At 38.2% G+C, this 25,906-nt stretch overlaps 1 protein-coding gene across 1 annotated transcript in view; it reads left to right on the forward strand.

Moving 5' to 3' along the window:
• The first annotated feature begins 231 nt into the window (after positions 1-231).
• Positions 232-25,906, forward strand: part of ELP2 (elongator acetyltransferase complex subunit 2) — a 50,771-nt gene continuing 25,096 nt past the window's right edge. The window contains exons 1-13 of the mRNA XM_082667731.1: positions 232-384; positions 3,415-3,493; positions 6,454-6,524; positions 10,207-10,363; positions 10,757-10,834; positions 12,251-12,315; positions 13,054-13,120; positions 13,789-13,929; positions 15,495-15,590; positions 16,648-16,748; positions 16,936-17,067; positions 20,492-20,641; positions 23,451-23,639. Of these exons, the coding sequence (XP_082523857.1) occupies positions 247-384; positions 3,415-3,493; positions 6,454-6,524; positions 10,207-10,363; positions 10,757-10,834; positions 12,251-12,315; positions 13,054-13,120; positions 13,789-13,929; positions 15,495-15,590; positions 16,648-16,748; positions 16,936-17,067; positions 20,492-20,641; positions 23,451-23,639 (1,464 nt within the window). The 5' untranslated portion in view covers positions 232-246. The remainder of the gene's footprint in view (positions 385-3,414; positions 3,494-6,453; positions 6,525-10,206; positions 10,364-10,756; positions 10,835-12,250; positions 12,316-13,053; positions 13,121-13,788; positions 13,930-15,494; positions 15,591-16,647; positions 16,749-16,935; positions 17,068-20,491; positions 20,642-23,450; positions 23,640-25,906) is intronic.

Genomic DNA, 25,906 nt, shown 5'->3' on the forward strand with positions numbered 1-25,906 from the left:
GTCTTCCCTCCTGGGACGGAGGCCGTGCTTGTGCCCTGGGCCAAGATCCAGGAGACAGGCGCTGGTAGAGGCAACCGGGCACTGAGGACCACTGGCAGGGGAGGTGGGTGGGGTCGCCCCCGTCCCGCCCCCGGCCGCCTTGGAAACGCGGTGCGGATAACGCCAGCGGGAGACGCGGCGGCCGAGCAGTTCCGCTCCGAGGGCGGAAGTGCGTGCCCAGCTTTCGGTCGTTGACCAGGCAGCAACATGGTGGCACCTGTGCTGGAGACCTCTCACGTGTTTTGCTGCCCGAACCGTGTGCGGGGAGCCCTGAGCTGGACCTCCGGGCCCGGAGGACTTCTGGCCTTCGGCACGTCCTGTTCCGTGGTGCTCTATGACCCTCAGGTAAGAGAAGTGGCCATACGCCCGACCCCGTGTGCTTCTGGGGCCAAATATGCTGGGTGTTCTTGGGGCGGACTGTAGACGCCGCTCCAGAGTGTGGAGACCGGGTGTGCTGTCCTGTCCGCTTCGGGGAGGGTGTCTGGGCGAGGAGTCTGGCTCTGGAGAGCGGGACTCGCTCCTCGCCCTCTTGTGCGCTGCGTCAGCCTGAGGTCACCATGTCCTACCAGTGGCCTGTTAGCCCCAGGTAGAATCTCAAATGATGACAACCTTTTCCGAAGCCGCCTGTGGGAACTGTAGTACTGTTAAAGAATCAGTTTGAGCTTTAAAAGATGTGCAGTTTAGGTATGGGTTGAAGCTATCACACAGATGCTATCTCATTTCTGTGTTTCCCTTGGTGTTACCAAATAAGCTTTTGTTTTCTTGAATTTCAAAGGCATATCACTTGTGTTTTAGCTTTGAGAATGGACATTTTAAAGAAAGTGCCATTGGGGTAAAGGTCATAGGGGATGGGGACCCTAAGCACTAGGTGTAAGGCAGGACTTAGCCATTCCCTGAACTGCACCCTTGGCCTTTTCCCTATCAAACTTCTCAAGTGACTAGTTTCTGCAATTCTTCCCAGAGTTCATCATGACTTCATCCCCCCTGGCTAATTTTGGACAATGCAGTTAGTGTTGCTTCTCAAAAGGAGCCTCAGTATAAAAAGTAAAGTGCTGGAAATTAAAATGCAGTGCAGGAGATAGATATTATGTTTTTCTTATCTCACTGCTTTATTAATTTGATTAAAAATTCCATCATCCTAGACATACAGATGGCCACCAGGCACATGAAAAGATGCTCAACATCGCTAATTATTGGAGAAATGCAAATCAAAACTAAAATGAGGTTTCTCCTCACACGGGTCTGAATGACCATTATCAAAAAGTCTACAAACAATAAATGCTGGAGAGGGTGTGGAGAAAAGGGAACCCTCCTCCTACAGTGTGTTGGGAGAAATGTAAATTGGTGTAGCCACTATGGAGAACAGTGTAGAGGTTCCTTAAAAACCTAAAAATAGAGTTACTGTATGATCCAGCAATCCCATTCCTGGGCATATATCTGGAAAAGACAAAAACTCTAATTCAAAAAGATATGTGCACCCCATTGTTCATAGCAGTGCTGTTTACAGTAGCCAAGACATGGAAGCAATGTAAGTTTCCATCAACAGATGAATGGATAAAGATATGGTATATATATATATATATATATATATACACACACACACACACAATGGAATATTACTCAGCCATAAAAAAGAATGAGGTAATGCTATTTGCAGCAACATGGATGGATCTAGAGATTATCATACTAAGTGAAGTAAATCAAAGACAAATACCGTATGGTATTGCTTATGGGTGGAATCTAAATAATGATACAAATGAACTTATTTACAAAACAGAAATAGACTCACAGACATAGAAAACAAACTTATGGTTACCAAAGGGGAAGGGGGGAGGGATAAATTAGGAGTTTGGGATTAACAGATACACACTACTATATATAAAATAGATAAACAACAAGGACATACTGTATAGCACAGGGAACTATATTCAGTATCTTGTAATAACCTACAATGGAAGAGAATCTGAAAATGAATACATATATATATATGACTGAATCACTTTGTTGTACTGAAATGTAGCTGAAATGTTGTAAATCAAGTATACTTCAATTAAAAAAAATTCCGTCATCCTCATATCCGTTGCAGATTTGAACTTATAAATGAAATAATTGTATTCATTTTTCTTATCTTGCCCTTGCTCATCTCCTCCCAGTTTTTGTTTTGTTATTACCATGCACTGTTAACTGGCAAGATAAAGCATTTAAAACCAGGGGTAAACTTTACAATGGCTATTAACCAAGGCTTTGGAAGCCTGTCTTTCTGCAGCTGTTTAATGGGTTTGTGCCCCATGCCCTCTATCACATTTTTATTTTTAATGATAATGTGCTGGCCATGTTAGGGGATTTTAACATCAAAAAAAAGTATATGGAGCCTAAAAAGTACTTATTTTGTTTTGTTAAATATTTGTTAGCTGGGTATTTAATGAAATATAAGAATAAGAACACATCAGATGCTAAAGTAAAGTTTTGGGGGTGATGTTCATTCAGCAAACTTTTGAAGACCCTTTATGGGCTAACCTTGAACTGAGTGGTGATGACACAAAGATAATGGGTAATAACTCCTGCCCATCAAGGAATTCTGATTCTAGTGAGAAAGACAATGAAATGCTTTAAATTGTTTCCTAACCTCAACCCATATGTGAAATATGTTAGTTTATGCACATTTACCCCGTAAACCTTTTTCTCAGCCATGAGAATTCCTGTTGACATACAAGTAGGTATCAAGCCAGTGCTCTAGGCAATCAGTAGAGAAAGGGCCTATAAAGTGGAGGGCTCAGTAGGAATAGAGTCTTCAGCAGTGGGGGAAGAAAAGCCCAAGTGTGGAGTGACATTGGTGAAAGCAGCAATCTGAGGCTCTGCAGGGAACCTGGCTGTAGGCCCTGAAGGGATCTGATGTTTGAGGACCTTAGTAGTTGTGGCCTGGTGACCTTGGGTCATTAAGGCTGAAGAACCCAACACCAGATCAGCCAAGGCATACAAAGTGAGCCACGAATTTGTATCCATTAATCACGAATTCCTCTCTTGAAGGGTTTTTTTGTCAACCAAATTCTCAAATTGGTGCAAGCATGGTAGAAGTAGGCCCTAAGATATGTGGGAACAAGGTCCTTATCTGGTCTGGGATTTCAAGACAGGCTTCCCAGACAAGAAGAGGACAGAGGTGAGTGAATGTGGAGTGGGGAGAAAGGCAGGAATGAATTAAAAAGTGAATGGATGATTTAAGCCATGGTTAATAGTTCATAAAGGAAGGTGATTCTGTTTGAAATAATACTGAACTTTTTATTAGCATCAAAAACGCTGAAATCTGATTTTTATTAATTCATTAATTCCTCTGTAGGATAAATCCTAATTTACTAACAAGTGTTTTCTTCTCTAAAGAAAAGTGTTGTTATTACCAACCTGAATGGTCACACTGCTCGAGTCAACTGCATACAGTGGATTTGTAAACAGGATGGTTGTAAGTATTAATCTGACTTTTCTTAATTTAGCATTAGCTTATCTGATATTATGCAATTAGAAAATAGAAGAAAAATGGTATGCCCAGTGAACTATCTGACCTGTACTTTTATTTTATAGCAGTTGAAGCATGGATAACACAGCGGTGCTTAGGATGAAGGTAGAGGCAGCCCATTACTGAGGCAAGACCCCACCATTGCTTTTGATCCAAAGCTGTAATCAGGGCCTGTGTTGAGGCCCAGGTTGGGATTCAAAAGATTTGGCTTGTTAGGTCTCTTTCTACCACAGACAAACTATTGTTTTTTTAGGCAGGGCATTGCATCTCTCTTGACCCCAGTTTCATCTTAGTCACATATGAAAAGTAAATGTTTGGACTGAATCAGGGGACCCTGAGTGATTCTTGACACCTGTGAGGTCAAAATTATTTTCGGAATAATAATAAGTTATTCCTAGTTTTCATTCTCATTCCGTCACAAGTATGCAGTGCCATTTTCCAGTGGCTGCATGGTGTGGGATATTGCAACAGATTAAATACAGAAGCAGATATGAAAATCCAGCTGTATTCTAATAAAGTCAGACGTTAAAGAGATTTGCTGAAATATAAAACAGTGCCTTTCTTCTTATTAATTTTTTGTTTTGGAAAATACAGGGTTCCCCCCATAAAAATGTTACTTATGTTAATGGGGTTCATTGTTACTTTTAAGTAAACTAATAAACAAGTATTTTTCATATTTCTCAGTTTTAATTTCTAATGTGGTTAATATTGGTACAGATAGCCTATATAAACAAAAGGTCTTTGGGGTCCTGAAAAAATTTTAAGAGTATAAAGGAATCCTGATATCAAAAAGTCTGAGAATTGCTGGACTAGATTATCTCTAGGTCTCTTCCATCTCTAAGATTCCATAGCTCCAGAATTTTTAATTAAGAATGCTTTTAGGTGGACTTCTAAAATCCTATGGAATTTCCTCAGGTGTCTTAAATATACCTACAGTAGTATTTTTATGGATTCTCAATTAATTTTATTTATTATTCTGTTTATTAAATATGTATTGAGAGCATTCTGAGCTAGGCACAAATGCAGAATTTCCTGAATTAGTGTGACTTGGTTATGATTTTTATCTGTGACATTAAAAAAAATGTTTAATAAACTACTTACCTCGGTTGGTGATGCAGGATTAGTCGCAGTAGGTCAGTAAAAACCATTAAATCTTAGAAAGAGTGGCTGTTAGTGCAGATACTAAAACACAATTGTAATTATATTAACTGCCACCAAATGACATCAAAGACTACTTGAATCTCAGTATAGGGATTTGTTATAAAATATTAATTTGGGCTTGTATGTTTTATTTTCCCTTTAAAAGTGAGGTTACGTAAAATGAACTGCTTGTGTATCACTGTAATCTCTGTTATGATTGGTTTCCTCAGATTTGGCTCCACTGTCAGATAACTCATGTATTCTTTCTAACCCAGGTATCAGTGACATATAAAATTCTAATAATACCATTTCATATTTTTAAAGTGTCTGATTTTTAACACATTACCTTCATGTACCTTATAGTAATTATCAAAAGCACGTAGTTAGGTAAATGGCTTAATTTCTGTGACACATGAAGAAATTAAAGTCCAAGATCACAGCTGGCTGGCAGCAGGCTTAGGACGTGAACCTGGGACTTCTGAGTATAAATGTAATGTTCTTTAGACAGTTCCCCAGCTTCTTAACCTAACTATCTAGACATAAGCCAGAAGAAGCAAATGGATGCAAAATCCAAACCAAAATTATGTTAGATTATTTCCCCCTTTTTTGGTTCTTACTCCCTTTCTCTTCTGTCTTCAACAAAAAGTTGTAAATGTTTAAAAGAGGTATTTTGAAATGTGATCTCAAAAATACGTCATGTACTACTTGATAGCAGCAGCTGACTGTAATGTCTCATATGTGTTATTTCTGTCAAAAGTGTTTAGCCTGAATCTTATGAGGAAACAACCAGACATATCCAGATTGAGGGACATTCTGCAAAACAACTGGCCTGGACTCTCATTGTCACAAAAAAGGAGGGAACTGGGAAACTATTCAAGATTAAAGGAGACTAAAAAGATGTGACAACCAAATGCACAATGTGTGGTCCTTAGATTCTAACTTAAAAAAAAGTTATAAAATACATTACTGGGACAATTTGGGGAAATTTTAAGATGGATTATGTATTACATAACAATACTGTATCAGTGTTAAAATTGTTGAATGTGATAATTGTATTGTGGTAATGCAGGAGAATGTTCCAGTTCTTGGGAAAAATGGTAAAATATTTAAGGATCAGAGGTCATCATGTCTCCAACTTATTTTTGTTTGTTTGTTTGTAAATTTATTTATTTTATCTATTTGTTTTTGGCTGCGTTGGGTCTTGGTTGCTGCACGCGGGCTTCCTCTAGTTGTGGCGAGCAGGGGCTACTCTTTGTTGCGGTGCGTGGGCTTCTCATTGTGGTGGCTTCTCTTGTTGTGGAGCACGGGCTCCAGGTGCGTGGGCTTCAGTAGCTGTGGCAGGCAGGCTTCAGTAGTTGTGGCACGCAAGCTCAGTAGCTGTGGCATGTGGGCTCAGTAGTTGTGGCTCGCAGGCTCTAGAGCACAAGTTCAGTAGATGTGGCGCACTGGCTTAGTTGCTTCGCGGCATGTGGGATCTTCCTGGACCAGGACTCGAACCCACATCCCCCCGCATTGGCAGGCAGATTCTTAACCACTGCGCCACCAGGGAAGTCCCTCCAACTTATTTTTAAATCGTTTGTCAAAAACAAAAAGGGTGTGTGTGTGTACATAGAGCAAGATAATTGAGCAAATATGGCAAAATCTAAACAGTTGGTGAAGCTAGGTAAAGGTATATGAGTTTTCTTTTATCTTTTCTATAGCTTTGAAATTTTTCAAAATAGCTGGAAAAGAATTAAAATGTTTACTGAGGTATGATTTTTTTTCAGCTCCTTCTACTGAATTAGTTTCTGGAGGATCTGATAATCAAGTGATTCACTGGGAAACAGAGAATAATCAGGTGGGTAGACATGTTTATGGTTATAAGAAATGACTGTTTTATCTACTTTTATTTTCAGTCTTTTCCCTCATTTCTACTGTGTTCTTCCTTTATGAAGTTTCCTCATTCTTGCTTGTCAGTAATCCAGATCCTATATATTCCATACTTCACAGGCCTTGTACCCTTCCCTGTAATCTGCTTCTGTATTCATATGCTGTCAGTCATTTCCGTGAATTTCTCATCATTTGGAATAATTTTCAGACTGCTCTTACAGGGTATGTTTGTCTTGTTTTCATTGGTATCAAAAATTAATACTGCTCTGTGCATAGGACAGCAGTTATCACGTGGGTATAGATTTACATAATTCTGAGTGATGTTATAATATGCAATACTGGGTGTGTATGGACCTCTACTGATAGACATTTAGGTTGTTTCTAGTCACAAGCAAAGATTAAAACTGTAAAGTTAGTGCATCATATGTTTGAACATTTGCCATGCGGAAGGTGTAGTAGATGAGGCAGAATCCTATTCATGAATCGTGTACATAGTTTTGAAAGCAAAATGCACTTGAATAACTGAAGTACAAAGGTGGCTCTGGGTGGGTGATTTCACTTGCTGTACCACAACCATGCTGCTGTGGAAGTTCACTAGAGATTTAAGAGGTGGCCTTTCGGTTAGGTCTGATAGTGTGAGATGATTTCCTTAGGAAACATTAAAGTGGTGAGGGTTCCAGGTAGGGAAAATATATGAATCAAAGTGCAGGTAAGAAAGGTGACCATTTGCTCAGAAGTATCCAGTGTTAACCAAAGCCTAAGATGTTTTAAGGGCAGGGCTTTCCAGAGCTTGTTCAGAGAATTATTCATCTCTCAGTTATTGATTGTGGCCAGTCAAGTTTGGGAAACAATGCATATCATATACTTCTCTTAGAGAATCATAATGCCTGTGAGCATAGTGAAGACTCTGAAAAGTTCTGATATGGAAAAACCTGCTTATCTTTGTTTAACTAATATTTCCTAAACTTAACTTCAAGTCTGATTTTTTTTTTTTTCTTCAGATCTTTTAGTATCCCTTGTAACTTTGAGGAACATAGTTTTGGAAATGTTTCTAGATAACACTTATGGGCTGTAATATTAGAGAAGTAGAGAAGGAGAAGATCTCGTGAGAATTTGAATACTTGCTTCAAGAGTTTGTTTTTTATTGGCAGGCATTTGGAAGTCATTGAGGATTTCTAACCAGTGGAGTATGAATACCGAAGAAGATGAATGACAGGAGTGTGCCAAATTAGGATAGGAAAAAAATATGAAGGAAGAGATATGGGATATATTTTTGAAGGAAAATGATTTTGGCATTGACTAGATAGTTGTCGAAGGAGTAGGGAGCTATTGGGTAGAGGAGTGAGAAATCAAAAAGAGTGGGATTCTGGCTCAGGGCTCTGGAAGAAAGATACTTTTACAAAGCAAAATAGGCAAGTTAGAGGGAAGATGTGGAATTCAGTTGTTAACATGTTACTTGTATTGCCAGCCAGAGACAGGGGGCAGGTGTGGAGGAGGGGATTGTGGGGTCACTTAGACTTGAATGAGAGTTCTAATGGTTGTGTAGCAAAGCAGCTCCTGTTTGGATTTACCTTGGCAGAGGAATCCAGAGAGAGCCATTTGAGCACTCATTTTTGAGACCTTGAGTTGAGATTTGCAAGACTCTTTCCTCAGTGCTGCCCTACGCTTCTGTCAGTAGAGAGGATTGCAGGCTGAGTATCTGATGGCAGACAGCGAACTTAGAGACGGACGGGAAAGTAGAATGTGAGGCCAAACAGGGAGGAGGATGAAAGGCATAAAAGAGGGATGAAGGGAATAAGAGGATTTGGGGGAAGAAGTCACATATTATAACCTTAGAGGCTTAAAGCTTCCTTCTGGTATGCATTTCCATGCACACAGGTGTTCACTACATCTTGACTTCTGATAAAAGGAAATAATTCTAAGCTGGTATAATGAGAGATTTGAGTCTCCGAACAGTGGGCATCGTTTTTTTAAAAGCTGGTGAACTTGAGAGATTTGTTTTGTTTGAGCTTTTAAGATTCTCTAATGGTTGAAATACAACCCTGCTTAAAAGATGTGAAGTGACATAGAAAACAAACTTATGGTTACTAAAGGGGAAAGGGGGTGGGAGTGGGGATAAATTAGGAGTTTGGGATTAGCAGATACAAACTACTAATATATAAAATAGATAAACAACAACGTCCTACTGCATAGCGCAGGGAACTATATTCAATATCCTGTAATAAACCATAATGAAAAAGAATACGTGTGTGTGTATATATATATATAACTACACCATGAACTAACACAATGCAACATTGTAAATCAACTATACTTCAATTTTTAAAAAAATAAAATAGAAAAAAAAGGATGTGAAGTGAGTTTTTCCATAGATTTAATGTTTCAGGGGGTAATGATACAGACTCATGTAAAGTTTAAATACAGAAAAATAGGAAGAAGGAAAAAGATACAAAATTTCAACAGTTAACATTCTAATGAACATTGTTCCAGATCTCTGGTTATGTGTGTATAATTATACATGAAAGTGACTTTATTGTACTTGAGTTTTAAAAAGTGTTTTTTTCAGAGAAGCCAAAGGTTAATTACAGGAAGTTAGTGTACAGACCCCCTTATATGTAACTATCAATTACCTTCTTGAGTGGCAGAGTTCTGCTTAACTAATTGGGAAAATAATTGAGGAGACATTTAAGAGCCACCTCTGTTTCAGCAGACAACAGTTTACAAAAGGTACGTCTCAAAGGAAGTGGTAGAATCTCACATATTTGGAACTCTAAAAAAGTAGATCCAAAATAGAAATGCTGCTGCAGGGAATAATCTTGCATGGCAAGCTAGAAGACTTGATGAACAGATGGGATTTCCCAGTTCTTTTTGTCATTTTTCCATTTTGTAACTCTGATACAGGTAAGTATTATGAGTGGATGCTAAACATAACTTGGTAAAAGTTTGATGGAAAATAGAGTATTTACTCAGTCCCAAAGTATAATCTCACATATTACCACCAAAAAAAAAATTAATTTCACAGTGAAAAAGCATGGCAGATACTCCCTCTACTAAAATATCAGGGTTAATTTTACTAAAAGTGAGACAGACTGACATTGTGTGCCTCCTGATGTGATGCAGTTATGTAGTGGTGACGTCAGAATGTACACCCTGAGTGTTCATGAGGAAATATCAGACTAATCCGAGAGGAGGGACAGTCCACAAAGCTGGCCTATATTCTTCAAAAATGTCAAAGTCATGCATGTCTTTCCATGGTAATAAACATGCATTATCCTTTTTGTTGGCTTAGAATATGTCTACAATTATTTAATCAGTTTCCTATTAATACTTACAGGTTGATTGAAGTTTTCCTAAAGGGTGTGTGATGAATGTCCTTCTGCATTTGTCTTTTATTACTTGTTAAACTAGTACTGCTCTCTCAGAGTAGATTCTCAGATGTGAGATTGCTGTGTCAAAGGGTGTGCACATTTTGTGTATAGTTAACATGATCAGGCAGGATTCTCAAACGTTTACATTCTTCTCAGTTGAGAGGACTTACTTCTGGATCAGGCATTTTAACAGTACCTTTAATCCTCTGATTCTAGTTAAATACAGGTGAAACTGATAATTCCTTTTTTATCATAATGCTTTTGTTATTCTTTGTGATTCAGCTTTTAAAAGCAGTCCACCTCCACGGTCATGAAGGACCTGTTTATGCAGTGCATGCTGTTTACCAGAGGAGGGCATCGGATGTTGCATTACATACACTGATAGTGTCTGCAGCTTCTGATTCTACTATTCGAGTCTGGTCTAAACAGGGTTCTGAAGGTAAGTTTAGAGACATTGTGATCCAAACAAATGAAATTAAGTAATTTAATTATCATATGAAGGACAACTTAGAAGAGCATTCATATAATTTTTCAGTCTTTCAAGCTGTTTTAAAAATATTAGAATTCTAATCTACATGTTTGTTTCTTTTGCACTTTTCCGTAATTCCTCTTTACCAAACTGTTTGATAATGTAAATTCCTTCAAAGTCTTTTCATATGTCTTTTTGTTCTCTGTAACCTTGTTAGAAATTGGCCATTTAAATTCCCATCATCCCTGGGGGCTCAGGACTGACTTCTCTCATCTCCCTGCTGACATCTGATGATGCTACCCAACCTCTAAGGTTGGATACACTCAGAGTTAGTTGTTCGTGATGTGTTTTATTATTTCCTAGTGACATGCCTTCAGACCTTGGACTTTGGAAATGGATTCACTCTGGCTCTCTGCTTGTCTTTTTTGCCTAATACTGATGGTGAGTATCCTGCTAAGTGTATATTGAAAGAGGAATGTATTTTTATATCCCCATACAACCAGAACCTAAAAAACATACTGGATCTCAATTTTGTGTCTAAATGTTTTCAGGAAACAAGTTGAGACATGGATAACATACTTTTGTTCTCAGTATTCAAATGACCTGTGTATAAAACATAAGGTCAAAGGGGGTTAAGGGGGGTGGCTATTAGAAACTTTAGTAGCAGTTAAAAATTTAAGTGACTCAATATGTACTCAAGATTGGTACTGCTATTTATCAAATATACTGTCGATGTATATAGATGTAATTTGGGAAAATTACCTAGCTCTGTAGAAGGTGAAGGTCTGGGATAAGTTGAGAAAAGTACTGAACATGGATCATATGAGTATTTCTGTCAAGCTGACAGCCCCTGCACCTGCATAATGACAGCACCCTACGTAATGACAGCACCCTGCGTAATGACAGCACCCTGTGTAATGACAGTTTGCCTAAGACCACTTAAAATCTCCAAAGAAAAAATTCCCCTTTTGCTGTGAAACCCGTCTGTACCTATCTTTGATTATCCTCCACAAAGATGATGGCCAATGCAAGTCAGACAGTCTTGTGCCTCCTCAGTTACCTGGAGGACAGACCTGGTGGGGAGAGGCCAGGCCTGGAAGCCTCCAGGCTCTTTTGCCCTTTGCAGCAGGAGCTGCGACTCTGTGGTCTCACGTGACGTTCCACTTTGTGCGAGGGCTCCCCAGGAGGAGGAACTACGCACATTCTGGTTTCATTACATAGAATTTGATTTCTTTGCATCTACCTTGAGGCCAAGTGACTGGAGTTTTTGGCTTTTTTTTTTTTTACGTTGATTTAAAGAAAACTAATTTTACAGTTACACCTTTCATAACTTTTTATCCACATAGTTAATTATATGCTCTTTTATTTTGTTCTTTAATTACTTCATGGATTTTGTTTTACTATCAAATTCTCAAAATGTAGGGTCCTCAAAGTAACAAACATACCCTTAAATCTTTGTACAGTAGCCCTGATGCTGGGCTCATAGTAGCTCTCCCGGAAATTTTATTATTCACTTGGGCTAACAACGTTTCCTGTTAGTCTTCTGGCTGACATAGTTAAATGCTCCCAGCTTGCTCTCGAGCTTCTCTTTTTAGTGCTCCTTCTATCGTAAATAACACAGAATAAAGGAAAGGATTCTCAGTTAATAGTCATTCTTTGCCGAGTAACCATTTAATGGAACATTTTAGAATATTCATTTTATTCCTAAAGATGTTTATTGAGCACTTTCAATTTATTTGTTCAGTGGTGTGGGAAGCAGGAGTCAGGATTCTTTACCTAGAGCTTAGAATCCAGCATAGGTGATGGTCATAACATACGATGGAATACTTACAGCAATGCCTCTTTTCCCCCCACCAGTACCAATATTAGCATGTGGCGATGATGACTGCAAAATTCACTTATTTGTTCAACAGAAAGATCAGGTAATTAATGATGTTTCTTAAGAGGCTAGAATTATGTTCTGCTTAATTACATATCTTAATACAGATTATTCTAGATTATAGGATTTTGGGGATGTTCCAATCTAAATAATCCAATAGGAGAATCTTTTCTGGCAGTCTTCCATTAAACAGTTTTGCATTCTTTGAACACCAGGTATACTGCTGCTGCTTTGGCTACCAGGTCCAGAGGCGTTGGGGGAAACAGGTCGTTAGGTGGGGAAGAAGAGAAGGAAGATGCTGTAGTAGTGTTTTGTCTTCCCTAGCAGTGGTTATTTGTCCTTCTGAGCTTTACCTATTCTTTGAGTGGTTAAACTAAAGGGAAGTTTCAGAAAGAGGGTTGGTTAACTCTAGGCTCGTTTAGTTAATAACAGAGGTATGTGTTTCTTTGCATTTTATAAGAAAGTTAAAAATGACTGTGAATGTTCAACCACCCAGCTTTTTTCTATATTGTGTCCACAGCATATGTCATTTTACCTTGTGAATGTTTAGTGTATTTGAGAACTACAGATATTATCTGCTCAGGATTGCTCAGTTAAATTTGTATGATTATGAGATTTTTCATTCCCAAATGAGAGCTCTATCTGATGTCTGATCAGATAGTGTTCCCAGTAAAAAAAAAAAGCAATGCAGTCAGACTGGCTGGGACCAAATTCAGTCACTGATGTACATGAAAATATTAAATTCTTACATCAAGTCCTATGATTTTTGTTATCTTACCAGTTTCAGAAAGTGCTTTTTCTATCTGGACATGAGGATTGGATAAGAGGCGTGGAATGGGCAGCCTTTGGTCAGTATGAAATTTTGCTAAAGTACATATAATGGGGACAAGTATGTGTAATTTCAAAGCAACCTCTTATTTATTTATTTATTTATTTATTTGGTGGTGCCGGGTCTTAGTTGCAGCAGGCGGGCTCCTTAGTTGTGGCTTGTCGGCTCCTTAGTTGCGGCATGCATGTGGGATCTAGTTCCCTGAGAAGGGATTGAACCCGGGCCCCCTGCATTGGGAGTGTGGAGTCTTAACCACTGCACCACCAGAGAAGTCCCCTGTGTATGTTTTAATTAAAAATTTTCTTCGTATGTAACATTTTCCTATTGGCCCGATTAGAAAAGAGGATACTTATCCCTTGTATTAACTATTAGTTGGGTTGGTAGAGGATGAAACAAGTTGATGTTTATAAGAGGACACTAGTTGTTACACATGCAGACATTCTTGAGAAGTTCTTTTTAGAAATTAATAGATTGTATAGGAATACCACATATTATAACCATTTATTAGCATTGTCTGTATTTGTCAGTGTTATTGAAAATGAATATAGGTCAAATGAATGAAGGATAAGGAAGCAAAGTCAAATTTTTTCAGGAAATCTAGAAATGTGTATATTGTAGAAGAAAAACTCATACTTAAATTTAAGAATAGAATGTTTTAAAAGTAATAAAATTTGTTTTCTTAATTAGGTAGAGATCTTTTCCTAGCAAGCTGTTCACAAGATTGCCTGATACGCATATGGAGGCTGTATATAAAATCGACATTTTTAGAAACTCAGGAAGATGATAATATAAGACTGAAAGAAAATACTTTTACTATAGAAAATGAAAGTGAGTAATAATGAAAATATTTGATTTAACAATACTCAGGTTTCCTAGCTGATTTACTTATGTTTCACTACACACATATGTGAAGGTTAGGTTTTTTTTTTTTTTTTTTTTTTTTTTTGGTGGTACGCAGGCCTCTGTTGTGGCCTTTCCCGTTGCGGAGCACAGGCTCTAGACGCGCAGGCTCAGCGGCCATGGCTCAACGGGCCCAGCCGCTCCGCGGCATGTGAGATCTTCCCGGACCAGGGCACGAATCCGTGTCCCCTGCATTGGCAGGCGGACTCTCAACCACTGCGCCACCAGGGAAGCCCGAAGGTTAGGTTTTCAGAAGTATCAGATCCCTAGCTGAAACTGATATATGCATTTTTCCTTTTTTATTTTTATGAGGGTAAGTCATTTTTCATATATGAAACTTATTTTCTTTCTGAAAATAAAGAAATTTTCCTTTTTTATTTTTATGAGGGTAAGTCATTTTTCATATATGAAACTTATTTTCTTTCTGAACCATGTTAGTGAGATTTTTTTAAATTGCTGAAAATAATGTTATTTTCTCAATAAATTAGTTTGTAAAATATTACTTAATTTGCAGTTTTAGCATAGGAAGATCTAAAGGGTTAATGTGAATTATTCATACCTTTTTTGGAGGATATTCATCAGAGACAACTAAATCCCTGTATTTGAGTAGTATATATAATTCTGATTTTCTTACTATCTGGCATCAGAACAATAATCCTCCATGGTAGATCCTGTTGGGATGTTGTATTTGAAGGAGATATTTTTGGATGTGTATCTAAATTATAAAATAAGTCCTCAGTAAACATTTCATCCAGGAATATTCTTCTTTGTCATTACTCTTCTTGGTTGTAAAGCCCATTGGAGTTGAGATTTGGTAACAGATTTCTGGAGAGAACCAAGAAATACTATAACCAGCATATTGTGAGTAGCTATTTCCAAATATGAACACTTTTGTGATATTTTCATTAATTATTTTGTTCGAAAGGTCACAGTACTGATTTGACTTCCTTTATTTCTGCATTTATCTTAGGTTTTTTTTTTAAATGGTACTTTAGACTATTACACAAAATGAGTGAGGATAGCAAGGAGGCTGGCATGTCTGTTTTTGCTTTTTTTGAGTTCTTTTTTGTTTTTTTGGCCGCACTGTGTGGTTTGCAGGATCTTAGCTCCCCGACCAGGAACTGAACCCGGGCCCTTGGCAGTGAAAGTGTGGAGTCCCACTGACTGGACCGCCAGGGAATTCCCTGTTTTTGTTTTTTAATTGCAGTGTAAGAGTATCCCTGAAAATTTAAAATAGAACATATTCCTTAATTTTTATGGTGACTAGGTAGTGAAAATGTAAAAAAAATTTATATATCTTTAGAACTTTTTTCTCCTGTAGTTATGAACAGTGGGTAAAGTTAATGAAATTTAGAATGAATGCTTTTTGTTGCAAATAAATCATGTTCTGTTCTGATTTTTTTTCTTTGGATGTAATTGTACAACTGAGCTGGTTTTGAAAATGTTATTTTTAGAAGAGCTTTGTGGAAAGAATCCTTTTGTTGTTGTTGCAGGTATTAAAATAGCATTTGCAGTTACTCTGGAGACTGTGCTGGCTGGTCATGAAAACTGGGTAAATGCAGTTCATTGGCAGCCTTCATTTTACAAAGGTAGGAAGAAAAACATACACAAAGCTGTCATTTCAGTACAATCTCACTTACAGAATTTTAAGCTGAACAAATGAAGTAGAGGATATTTTTTGAGTGTAATTAGAAATATCAACTATAAGACAGTTTCAAGTTGGCAAAGTGTAATACTGCAGCCCTGTTCTGCTAGACACTCAATTCTGTTGAAAATTGTATTTCTAAGAGGGAAAAGTATGCTTCCTGCCATGATGCCATAACTGCCATATGCCTTTTAACTTTTTTTCTTTGAAGTTTTTACCTAGTCCTTATGGGATTTAAGAGAAGTTAACTTTCAAGCCAGCTTCACTGGAACCTTTACCCTTGGAAATATAAAGTTGGTAATACCAAGATACATCATTTATTAAAAAGTAAAGACTTCCCACTCTTTCTTTTGCCCTTAACTTCTGTTTATGGAGTGACGACTGATGCTGGGGTGTAGAGGTGCGCACGGCAGCAGCCTCATGTTCTTCCCCCAGCCCCTTCCCCAAGACAACAATAGAGAATAGCAATAATTAATGCTCAGGTAACACCATCCAGCTTTTATTATATTATGCTATATTTGCTGCAGTTAAAAAAAGATAAATTAAATATTATAGAAACTGGGGAATCCCTGTATAGTTTTTCCTGAACCTTTTCCCCTTCATCCTTCCCTTGAGGCTGAATTCAGTGTATATTATTCCCATGCATATTTTTATACTTTTACTGCACATTTGTGTAACCATAAACTATTGTTTTACAGCTATTAAAACTTGATATCAATATGCCTTTGTCCTCATACGACCTTTTTAGCTTAACATGGTTTGGATTCATGTAACTCTAATTTACTTATTTTTATTGCAGTATAACATTTCATTGTCTAAATATTACCACAATTTGTTTATCTGGTCTTCTACTGATAGACTTTTGTGTTGTTTCCAATGTTTTGCTATTGCAGTGCAACAGTGAATGTTCTTATAGTACCCATGTTGTGTTTTTCTGGTAATCTACAAACAGGATGCTTGTTGATCACCTAAAGGCATTAGTTTTTTTTTTTTTTCTTTAGATGGTGTTCTGCAACAGCCAGTGAGATTGTTGTCTGCCTCAATGGATAAAACCATGATTCTTTGGGCTCCAGATGAAGAGTCAGGCGTTTGGCTGGAACAGGTAAAATGTGAATACTTAAGGAACAGAAAACTGGGTTTATTAGACAATAAATCCCAAGTCTGTATTCCTAGAGCTGCAAATATTTGCTCTCTGTGTACGTTAAATAAGTGAGAACATAATCTCTGGAATGAGTGATTTCTGTTGTGAGAAATTGGTTCTGAATTGTTTTTCGTCTATTGTTGAATAGGTTCGAGTAGGAGAAGTAGGTGGCAATACCCTGGGATTTTATGATTGCCAGTTCAGTGAAGATGGCTCCATGATCATTGCTCATGCTTTCCACGGGGCACTGCACCTTTGGAAACAGAATGCCACTAACCCAGTAAGAAAAGTGCTTTTAAATCATTTCTGATTAGATAAAGTGAATCCTACGTGAAACCTAGGAAAACAGTGTTGTTTTACGTATAACACTCTACAGAAGCATAGTAGAGGCATTTAAGTTCAGGTGACATCACTTCTTTATGTAAATTTATTCTGTAGTTATATTAGTTAAGAAACTCATGCTTTTCTAAGAATAAAATTCAGTTGTCCAGCATTGTTGAGATACTGAAATTTGCAGGTAGGTAAACTTACGTAAGGGAAGTTTAAGCTGTATAAATTTTAAGCTCTCCATTAAAGCTATATACATTTTGTGGTAGGAGTTTTTCCTAAAATGTATAATTTCTTTGTCTTTTTTAAAATTAATTTTCTTTTTTCTTTTTTAATTAATTAATTTATTTTTGGTTGTGTTGGATCTTCGTTGCTGTGCACAGGCTTTCTCTAGTTGCTGCGAGTGGGGGCTACTCTTCGTTGTGGTGCACGGGCTTCTCATTGCGGTGGCTTCTCTTGTTGTGGAGTACGGGCTCTAGGCACGCAGGCTTCAGTAGTTGTGGCTCACGGGCTCAGTAGTTGTGGCTCACGGGCTCTAGAGTGCAGGCTCAGTAGTTGTGGTGCACGTGCTTAGTTGCTCCGTGGCATGTGGGATCTTCCCGGACCAGGGCTCGAACCCATGTCCCCTGCATTGGCAGGTAGATTCTTAACCACTGCGCCACCAGGGAAGTCCCTCTTTGTCTTCCTAAAAATAACATAATTTGATTATTTTCCTGTTGGATAGCTAGGTACTCCATTGATAATTATTGAATGAATGACTGACACAAGGGCATTAGAAGCACCTGTTATTTTATGACAGAATATATTAATTCTCTCAGGGGCTCTTGATATGTGTAATTCTAAATAGTCCTCCGAATATTGGGCTGTTCTAGATCTTATAGTTTTTAGTCTCTTCTCAGAGAGGGATAATCTTCCTCTAATCATTTAGCTGCCTCTCAGCATTATTCCAATCTCTTCTTTCTAATTTGCTTCTGATCTGCTTTTTTGGGTTTGGGGAAATGAGATAGCAGGAAAAGTGGGTAGGAGCACACGGATCTTGGCCCTAGCACTTACTAGCTGTGTTTTTGAGGTCATTACTGAACTTTTGTCTCAGGTTCCTCATCAGTAAAATGTGGACAGTAATAGCACCTACTCAGAGAATTTTTATTATACTAAAATGAATTAATATTGGTATAGTATGAGAAGTAGGGCCTGGTACATACTGGGTACTATATATTTTAAATAAATAAATCAAAGAAGTCAGAACATAGAGCAAAATGTGAGTTAGCAGATTTTGAATGTGCATCTAATGGCTCCCCTTACAAAGTAAAAATTCATGGAGCCCCAGTGGCGCAATTGGTTAGTGTGTGGTACTTAAGTACAAATTCATGGATTTGCATGACCTTTATTTTGTGGGCTTTGTAATAGTTGTGTCAGGTAGGAGGATTTGAATTCTCAGTATAGGGAGTGATTTACTTTTCCCTTGTATCTTCGATTTGGAGTTGATCTTTAAGACTGTTTTTACTGTTAAATGAACCAGGGAACCATTGGCTATGACACTTGTAAATAAGATATTTTTTAGGATAAATGTAATTTTGTTCTTTTTTTTTACTTTATTTTTGGCTGTGTTGGGTCTTCGTAGCTGCGTGCGGGCTTTCTCTAGTTGTGGCTCGCGGGGGCTACTCTTCATTGTGGTGTGCAGGCCTTCTCACTGTGGTGGCTTCTCTTGTTGCAGAGCATGGGCCCTAGAGCGCGGGCTTTGGTAGTTGTGGCTTGCGGGCTCTAGAGCGCAGGCTCAATAGTTGTGGTGCACGGGCTTAGTTGCTCCGTGGCATGTGGGATCTTCCTGGACCAGGGTTCGAACCTGTGTCCTCTGCATTGGCAGGCGGATTCTCAACCACTGCACCACCAGGGAAGTCCCTTAATTTTGTTCAGAGCTCCTTTGAGCTGTATTTCAGCTGGTCTTCAGAGGGCCTTCATAGAAAAAAGCATCAGTTAAGTAGGGAGAAACTCAAACCAGAGGACAGAATTTCACTGTACTTTTGCTTGTAACTTGACTTCATATTTATAATAGCTATTTACCAAGTATTTAGGGTGATTTTTTATAGACTTTTGTTTATTTTAAATATTTTTTTTTGCTTTTTGATGAGGACCGATTTTAAAGTCTTTCATTGAATTTGTTACAATATTGCTTCTGTTTTATGGTTTGGTTTTTTGGCTGAGAGGCGTGTGGGATCTTAGCTCCCCGACCGAAGATCAAACCCGCACTCCCTGCATTGGAAGGTGAAGTCTTAACCACTGGACCGCCAGGGAAGTCCCTAGACTTTATTTTTTAGAGAAATTTTAGGTTTACAGAAAAACTGAGCAGAAAATGCAGAGTTCCCATTTTCCCCTTCCCCCCACACATGCACAGCCTCCTCCATTGTCAGCATCCCACACCAGAGTGGAAATTTATTGTAATCAGGGGTGATTTCTAAAAACAAACACTGCCCTTTAGGACTGTACCCATAGTCAAAAGTGCTGCACTTTGTTCAGAACTTTTTGGAACCTCCCATTAGTGCTAACTTTAGAATCAATTTTTATGTCACAGAAGAAATTAACAGCATTTCTTTGTTCCAGCCTATTTATGTTTTTGACCAGAAAATAATATAGCTTAGCTGACCATATTAATCAGACTTGGCTTTGAATGACCTTTTAGCTATTTATACAAATATAATTTTCCTCTAAAGTTCAAGTTTTACCACCACTTGAGTTGTTGAAAAAGATGCTCTGTGGACCAGGCATATGACATTTTCTGTATTTCATTTCACTGTTTGTTTATGTGGTTGCTGATGCAGGTTCCCTCAGGAGGTGGACTAACTATGTTTGATTTAACCTCTGTCCTCTACACCTACAGCTCTTTTCACTTAATAAAGAAAGTTGGTCAGGCACACAGAATCTACAGACTCACATTACACAGTGCTCTACTATTTAGTTTGACAGGTAAATACTCACATAGTATCTAGTATGGGCCAGCCTTGTACAAATATAGATTCATCTAATTCTTGTAACAAACGTATGATCTAGGTAGCTCTTTTACAGAAGGGTTAATTGAGGCACAAAGAGGTTAGGCAGTGTTCTAGGAGGCAGTCATAAATGATGAATGGAGGGGACTTTCCCAAGGTTACTGCTTTGAAGGACACAACGCATGCTTGAATGTTTAAGTTCTAATATATTGATACTTGACTGGAAAACAGATCCTATTACTTTAAGTTCCCATCTTGTTTACTTAGCTCTTCACCTTGCTTGGGGGCTAAGGTCTTTCCCATATCAGACCTGAGGAATGAAGGCATTATCAGGTTTAATTTTGAGTGGTGGTCTTTGATCATTTTGATGTGTCATGAGCACTTTCATTGCAGAGAGAGTGGACTCCAGAGATTGTTATTTCAGGACACTTTGATGGTGTCCAAGACCTAACATGGGATCCAGAAGGAGAATTTATCATTACTGTTGGTAACGACCAGACAACTCGACTTTTTGCTCCATGGAAGAGAAAAGACCAATCACAGGTAAAATGTCTTCCTACTTGACTGATCCACTTTACAAAACATCCATGAGCACATGAAAAGTGGAACAGCAACATTAGCCATTAGGGAAATGCAGATTAAATCCATGATGAGATGCCACTACACACCCTCTAGAATGGCTAAGGTATAAAATACTGACAATAGCAAGTGGTTGTAAGGATGCCGAGTGACCGGATCTTTCTTACATTGCTAATGGGAATGCAAAATGGTATAGCCAGTCTGGAAAACGGTTTCGTATTTTCTTAAAAACTGAAGCATTCCAAAGAAGACATACAGATGGCCAACAGACCCATGAAAAGATGCTCAGCATCACTAATCATCAGGGAAATGCAAATCAAAACCACAATGAGTTACCACCTCACACCTGTCAGAATGGCCATCATCAAATAGATAACAAATAATGACTGTTGGCCAGGAGGTGGAGAAGAGGAGTCCTCCTGCACTGTTGGTGGGAATGTAAGTTTGGTGCAGCCACTGTGGAAAATGGTGTTGAGGTTTCTCAGAATATTAAAAATAGAACCACCCCATGATCTAGCAGTCTCACTTCTGGGTATTTACTTGAAGAAAACAAAAACACTAATTAGAAAAAATGTATTCACCTCTTTGTTTATTGAAGCGTTATTTATAATAGCCAAGATATGGAAGCAGCTAAGTGTCCATTGATGAGTAGATGAAGAAGATGTGGTATATAGGCAATGGAATATTACTCAGCTATTAAAAAAATGAAGTCTGAAATATATGCACAACTGAGTCACTTTGCTGTACAGCAGAAATTAATACAACATTGTAGATCAACTACTTCAATAAAATTAAAAAATAAAAAATTTTTAAAAATGGAAAAAAAAATGAAGTCTTGCCATTTATCACAACATGGATCTGGAGGATATTGTGCTGAGTGAAATAAGTCAGATAGAGAAAGACAAATACCTTATGATCTAATATGTGGAGTCTAAAAAACAAAACAAACAAACAAAGTGAAAACAGACTTATAGATGCAAAGAAAAAAAACGGGTGTTTGCCAGAGGTTTGAAGCCAGGTGAAATAGGTGAAGGGATTAAGAGGCACAAACTTCCAGTTATAAATAAGTCACAAGAGTGTGATATACAGCATAAGGAATATGGTGAATAATGCTGTAATAACTTTGTATGGGGACAGGTGGTTACTAGACTTACCATGGTTGACGATTTTGTAATGTATTTAAATGTCGAGTCACTATGTTACACACCTGAAACTAACATAACACTACATTTTATTTCAACTGTATTTCAGTTAAAGGAAACTTAAGCATTCACATATTCTTTATAATTCAAACAATTAAAATGTTAGCTGTCAAAATGTGTTTACTTCAGTTCCACATAAAAGTTCTCATGATACCTTGTAATTTTAGATTTAACTCATTAGGAAACACTGACAAGGGAATTCCCTGATGGTCCAATGGCTGAGACTCTGTATTTTCACTGCCGAGGGCTCGGGTTTGGGTTCGGTCCCTGGTCAAGGAACTAGGATTCCACAGACCGCGTGGCGCAGCCAAAAAAAGAAAGAAACACTATCAAGTCTGAAGTAAAAGCTAATTTCTAACATCATATAGTGTTAAATAATAGTGGTCGAGGCCAGTTTTTGTTCAAGGATCTTTTCAGGCTTGGCCCTGAGCTTTAAAAAACCGCAATAAAACTTTACCACTGATAAACCATTGAACTGTATACTCAGAGAAACTATAGTCAGCTTCAGTTTCTGATAAAAATTCATGGAACTGACTCTGGGTCAGTCTATGAAGCTAATGAAATTGGCCACTGACATTTCTGCTTCAGCAGCATGTGGTAGATTAAAATTGGTAGAGTTGAGGACATTGGGAACAACACTATAGTCAAGTAAAAAACAAGGCAAATAATTTTGGAGTGGTTTTCTGTGGCTCTTGGTAATTTGTTATCAGTATAACTCAGTTGTTGTTTATTCATGATCCTTTAAAAAAAAATCAATAAATCAGACTTTACCAAAATGTGAAATTCTGCTCTTTGAAAGACATTGTCAGGAGAATGAGAAGTCACAAACTGGGAGAAAGTATTTATAAAACACATACCTGATAAAGATTTTTATCTAGAGTATATAAAGAATTTTTTGGAACTCAGTAATAAGAAAACAATCCATTTTTTAAAAAGGGGCAAAAGATGTTTATCCAAAGAAGATGTATGGATGGAAAATAAGAACAGGAAAAGATTCTCAATACCATTAGTCATTAGGGAAATGCACATTAAAGCTACAATGAGATACCATGGCACCCCTATTAGAATGATTACAGTTGAAAGGCTGACTGCACTAGTGTTGATGAGGGAGGGTGTGGGCAGCTGGATCTCTCATACACTGCTGGTGGGATTCTAAACTGGACAGCCACTTTGGGACATCATTTGGCAGTTTCTTAAAAATTTAAATATACATCCACATCATCCAGTTATTATACCCATAGGTAATATTTACCCAAGAGAAATATATTCATGCAAAGACTTAATACACGAAAATTTGTGACTTTTTCTAGTAAGACAAAAACTGGAAAACAACCCAAATGTCTGTAAGTAGGTGAATAGATCAACAAGTTGTGGTATAGCTGTACAAGGGAATACTACTCAGCAATAAAAAGTATTGATCTGTTGATAAACAGAACAACTTGGATGAATCTGCCCCATGGTCACATTTCCATGGCATAATGAATGATTTTATGTCTGGTATTTTGCTTGTTGAAAAGAATTCAGTTTTTGAAACGTGTGATCATTTTTGTTTATCTTATTTTGATACCCAGGTGACCTGGCATGAAATTGCAAGGCCTCAGATACATGGATATGACCTGAAATGTTTGGCAATGATCAGTAGGTTTCAGTTTGTATCTGGAGCGGATGAAAAAGTTCTTCGAGTATTTTCTGCACCTCGAATTTTTGTGGAAAATTTTTGTGCCATTACGGGCCAGTCACTGAATCACGTACTTTGTAATGTGAGTATTCCTCTAAATGTTTTAACTAGATCTAGTTAACCCTTCATATAAAATTTTAGGGCTTCCCTGGTGGTGCAGTGGTTGAGAGTCCGCCTGCCGATGCAGGGGACACGGGATCATGTCCTGGTCCGGGAAGATCCCACATGCCGCGGAGCAGCTGGGCCCGTGAGCCATGGCTGCTGAGCCTGCGCGTCCGGAGCCTGTGCTCTGCAACGGGAGAGGCCTGCGTACCGGAAAAAAAAAAAAAAAAGAAAGAAAATTTTAGAAAGTTTCACTTAAGGCTGTAAATGGAGTATATGGGTAGAAAGAAAGTCAAATCATTTTATTATTGGCTTGACAAACTTTTGTGTGCACTGTGGCAGGCAGTAATTTAAATATTAATATAAGAAATTTTGTAACAGTTAAGCCCAAGAGACTGTAAAGAATTAAAATGTTAAATTAAGGCACGAATACTGTGCGTCTTCACTGTGCTTGGTAACTACGATAAAACAAAGCATAATAGATGGGTCATATTTTCAAGGAGATTACCATCTAGATGTAGATTAGGGGTAGTGGACAATGGAACTAATGTACCTGTAATTATTAGATGAAACCAGTTAATTGCTAAATCTTGTGACTAAAGTAATTTTCATAGGAGGAAGTGGTCGCTGTAGTAGAGTAATGAGAAAATGGGGCTTCATTTGAGTTTTGAAAGGGTAAGTTTTTATTAATGTTTGTTTATACCCCCTTTCTACAAAAGATTTGAGCACTTACAAAAATACATAGGTTATAAACATTATAAAGTAACCAGTTATGAAGGAAGGGAAAGTAAGTAGGAAGGTAGTTGTGTTACACAGAAGTGCACGTCATACAGTCCGTTGCAGTACTTAGAGTTGGGTCATGAATTTGCTTCTGATCTTGAAAAGGATGAGTACAGTTTTGATAGGCAGATGGAAGGACAGAGAGCAGTGGGGTGGCCAGAGCTGCTTGAATGAAGAGTATATAGAGGGAAATGGAGGGGCTGGGGCAAAGTCAAATGGTGGAGGATCTTGGGAGGCAGGCATAGTTCAGACTCTGGTACCAGCGGAGGTCCCTAAACAAAGAAAGTGATGAAAAGCACTTTGGGGCGAAGAGTTATGTGGGAGCAGGATACCTTTGAGCCCAGAGACTTTGAAGGCAGGGACACTAGCACCAGTCTGGGTAAGACTGGAGAAGAAAGTAAGAGTCATTTTAAAAGAAATGTCCAACTATGTTTCTTGGAGTGTATCATGGGCGCTTCAGGCCACAGGCTCTCTTGATTAGGTAAAGGAGATGAAAGATTCTGTTATGCTGTTTCTAATGCTAATGGACAGTGGAACAAGATCAAAAGGGAGGCCTCGACTGGTTATTATACCGTGCTGAGCATATGGTGGTGGAGGGCAAGTTGGTTTGAGGATCTGACAATTCTAGGGATTGAAATGTGGTTTTAGGATTCCATAAGAGGCTAGTCCCAGGTGTATATTCAATTCTGTGTCCTAAGATACAGGAATCCTGTAGACTGGAAAGCCTCTTGCTGCTTTTTGGGTTTGTTCCCATACTAAATGTTGGGATATATAGGAATGCCTCTTATTGCTCTTTTCCATGGTGTTTTATTTTTCTTGTTTTCTAAAATAAAGCATCCTGCATTTCAGGTACCTATTCTTGGTGATGGTTTAAATTCCCATAGCTCATGTTTGTGTTCAGTTCCAGCCCCTGTATTAAAATTTAAATTGTAAGAAATGCTCTTAGCTTATGGACATGTGCCAATTTTGATGGTTAGCATTTGTTTCATATGTAATAATTTAATTGATATTGTAGGATATAAGCAGATTATTGCCACTTCAAAGGGCACTCTGTTACAAGGTTTTAAAGTATTCAAAATTTTAAATATGTTTAATGAAAATGCTATGTGCCTTCCTGGGAAACGTGTGTTTATATGAGCATCACCAGGGATGTGCCTGTGAGACTCTTGGAAATAAAGCTCCAGGCCTTCCATTCTCAGCCCATTCTTTGCTAGAAGCCAGCACAGTGCTTTCCTTGTCACACCCTGACACCCATTGAGCTGTCAGGGTTCGATGAGCTTGTGGATGAGAGGATGCCCGACTTTATGGATTGGGTCGGGGCTGGGGATTAGCTGGAGCCTCTCTGCTGGAGAGTGATTGCTTAGTATTGCATCTCTCAGTGCAGGAAATGGAAGTGTGGGCAGATATCTACACAGAATGGTAAAATGGTCTTTACACTGCTTCTCAGCATTTGTGAGCATAACATTT

Source organism: Grampus griseus, assembly GCF_964374135.1.
Source record: "Grampus griseus genome assembly, chromosome: 12".
In the NCBI taxonomy this organism is placed as follows: Eukaryota; Metazoa; Chordata; class Mammalia; order Artiodactyla; family Delphinidae; genus Grampus; species Grampus griseus.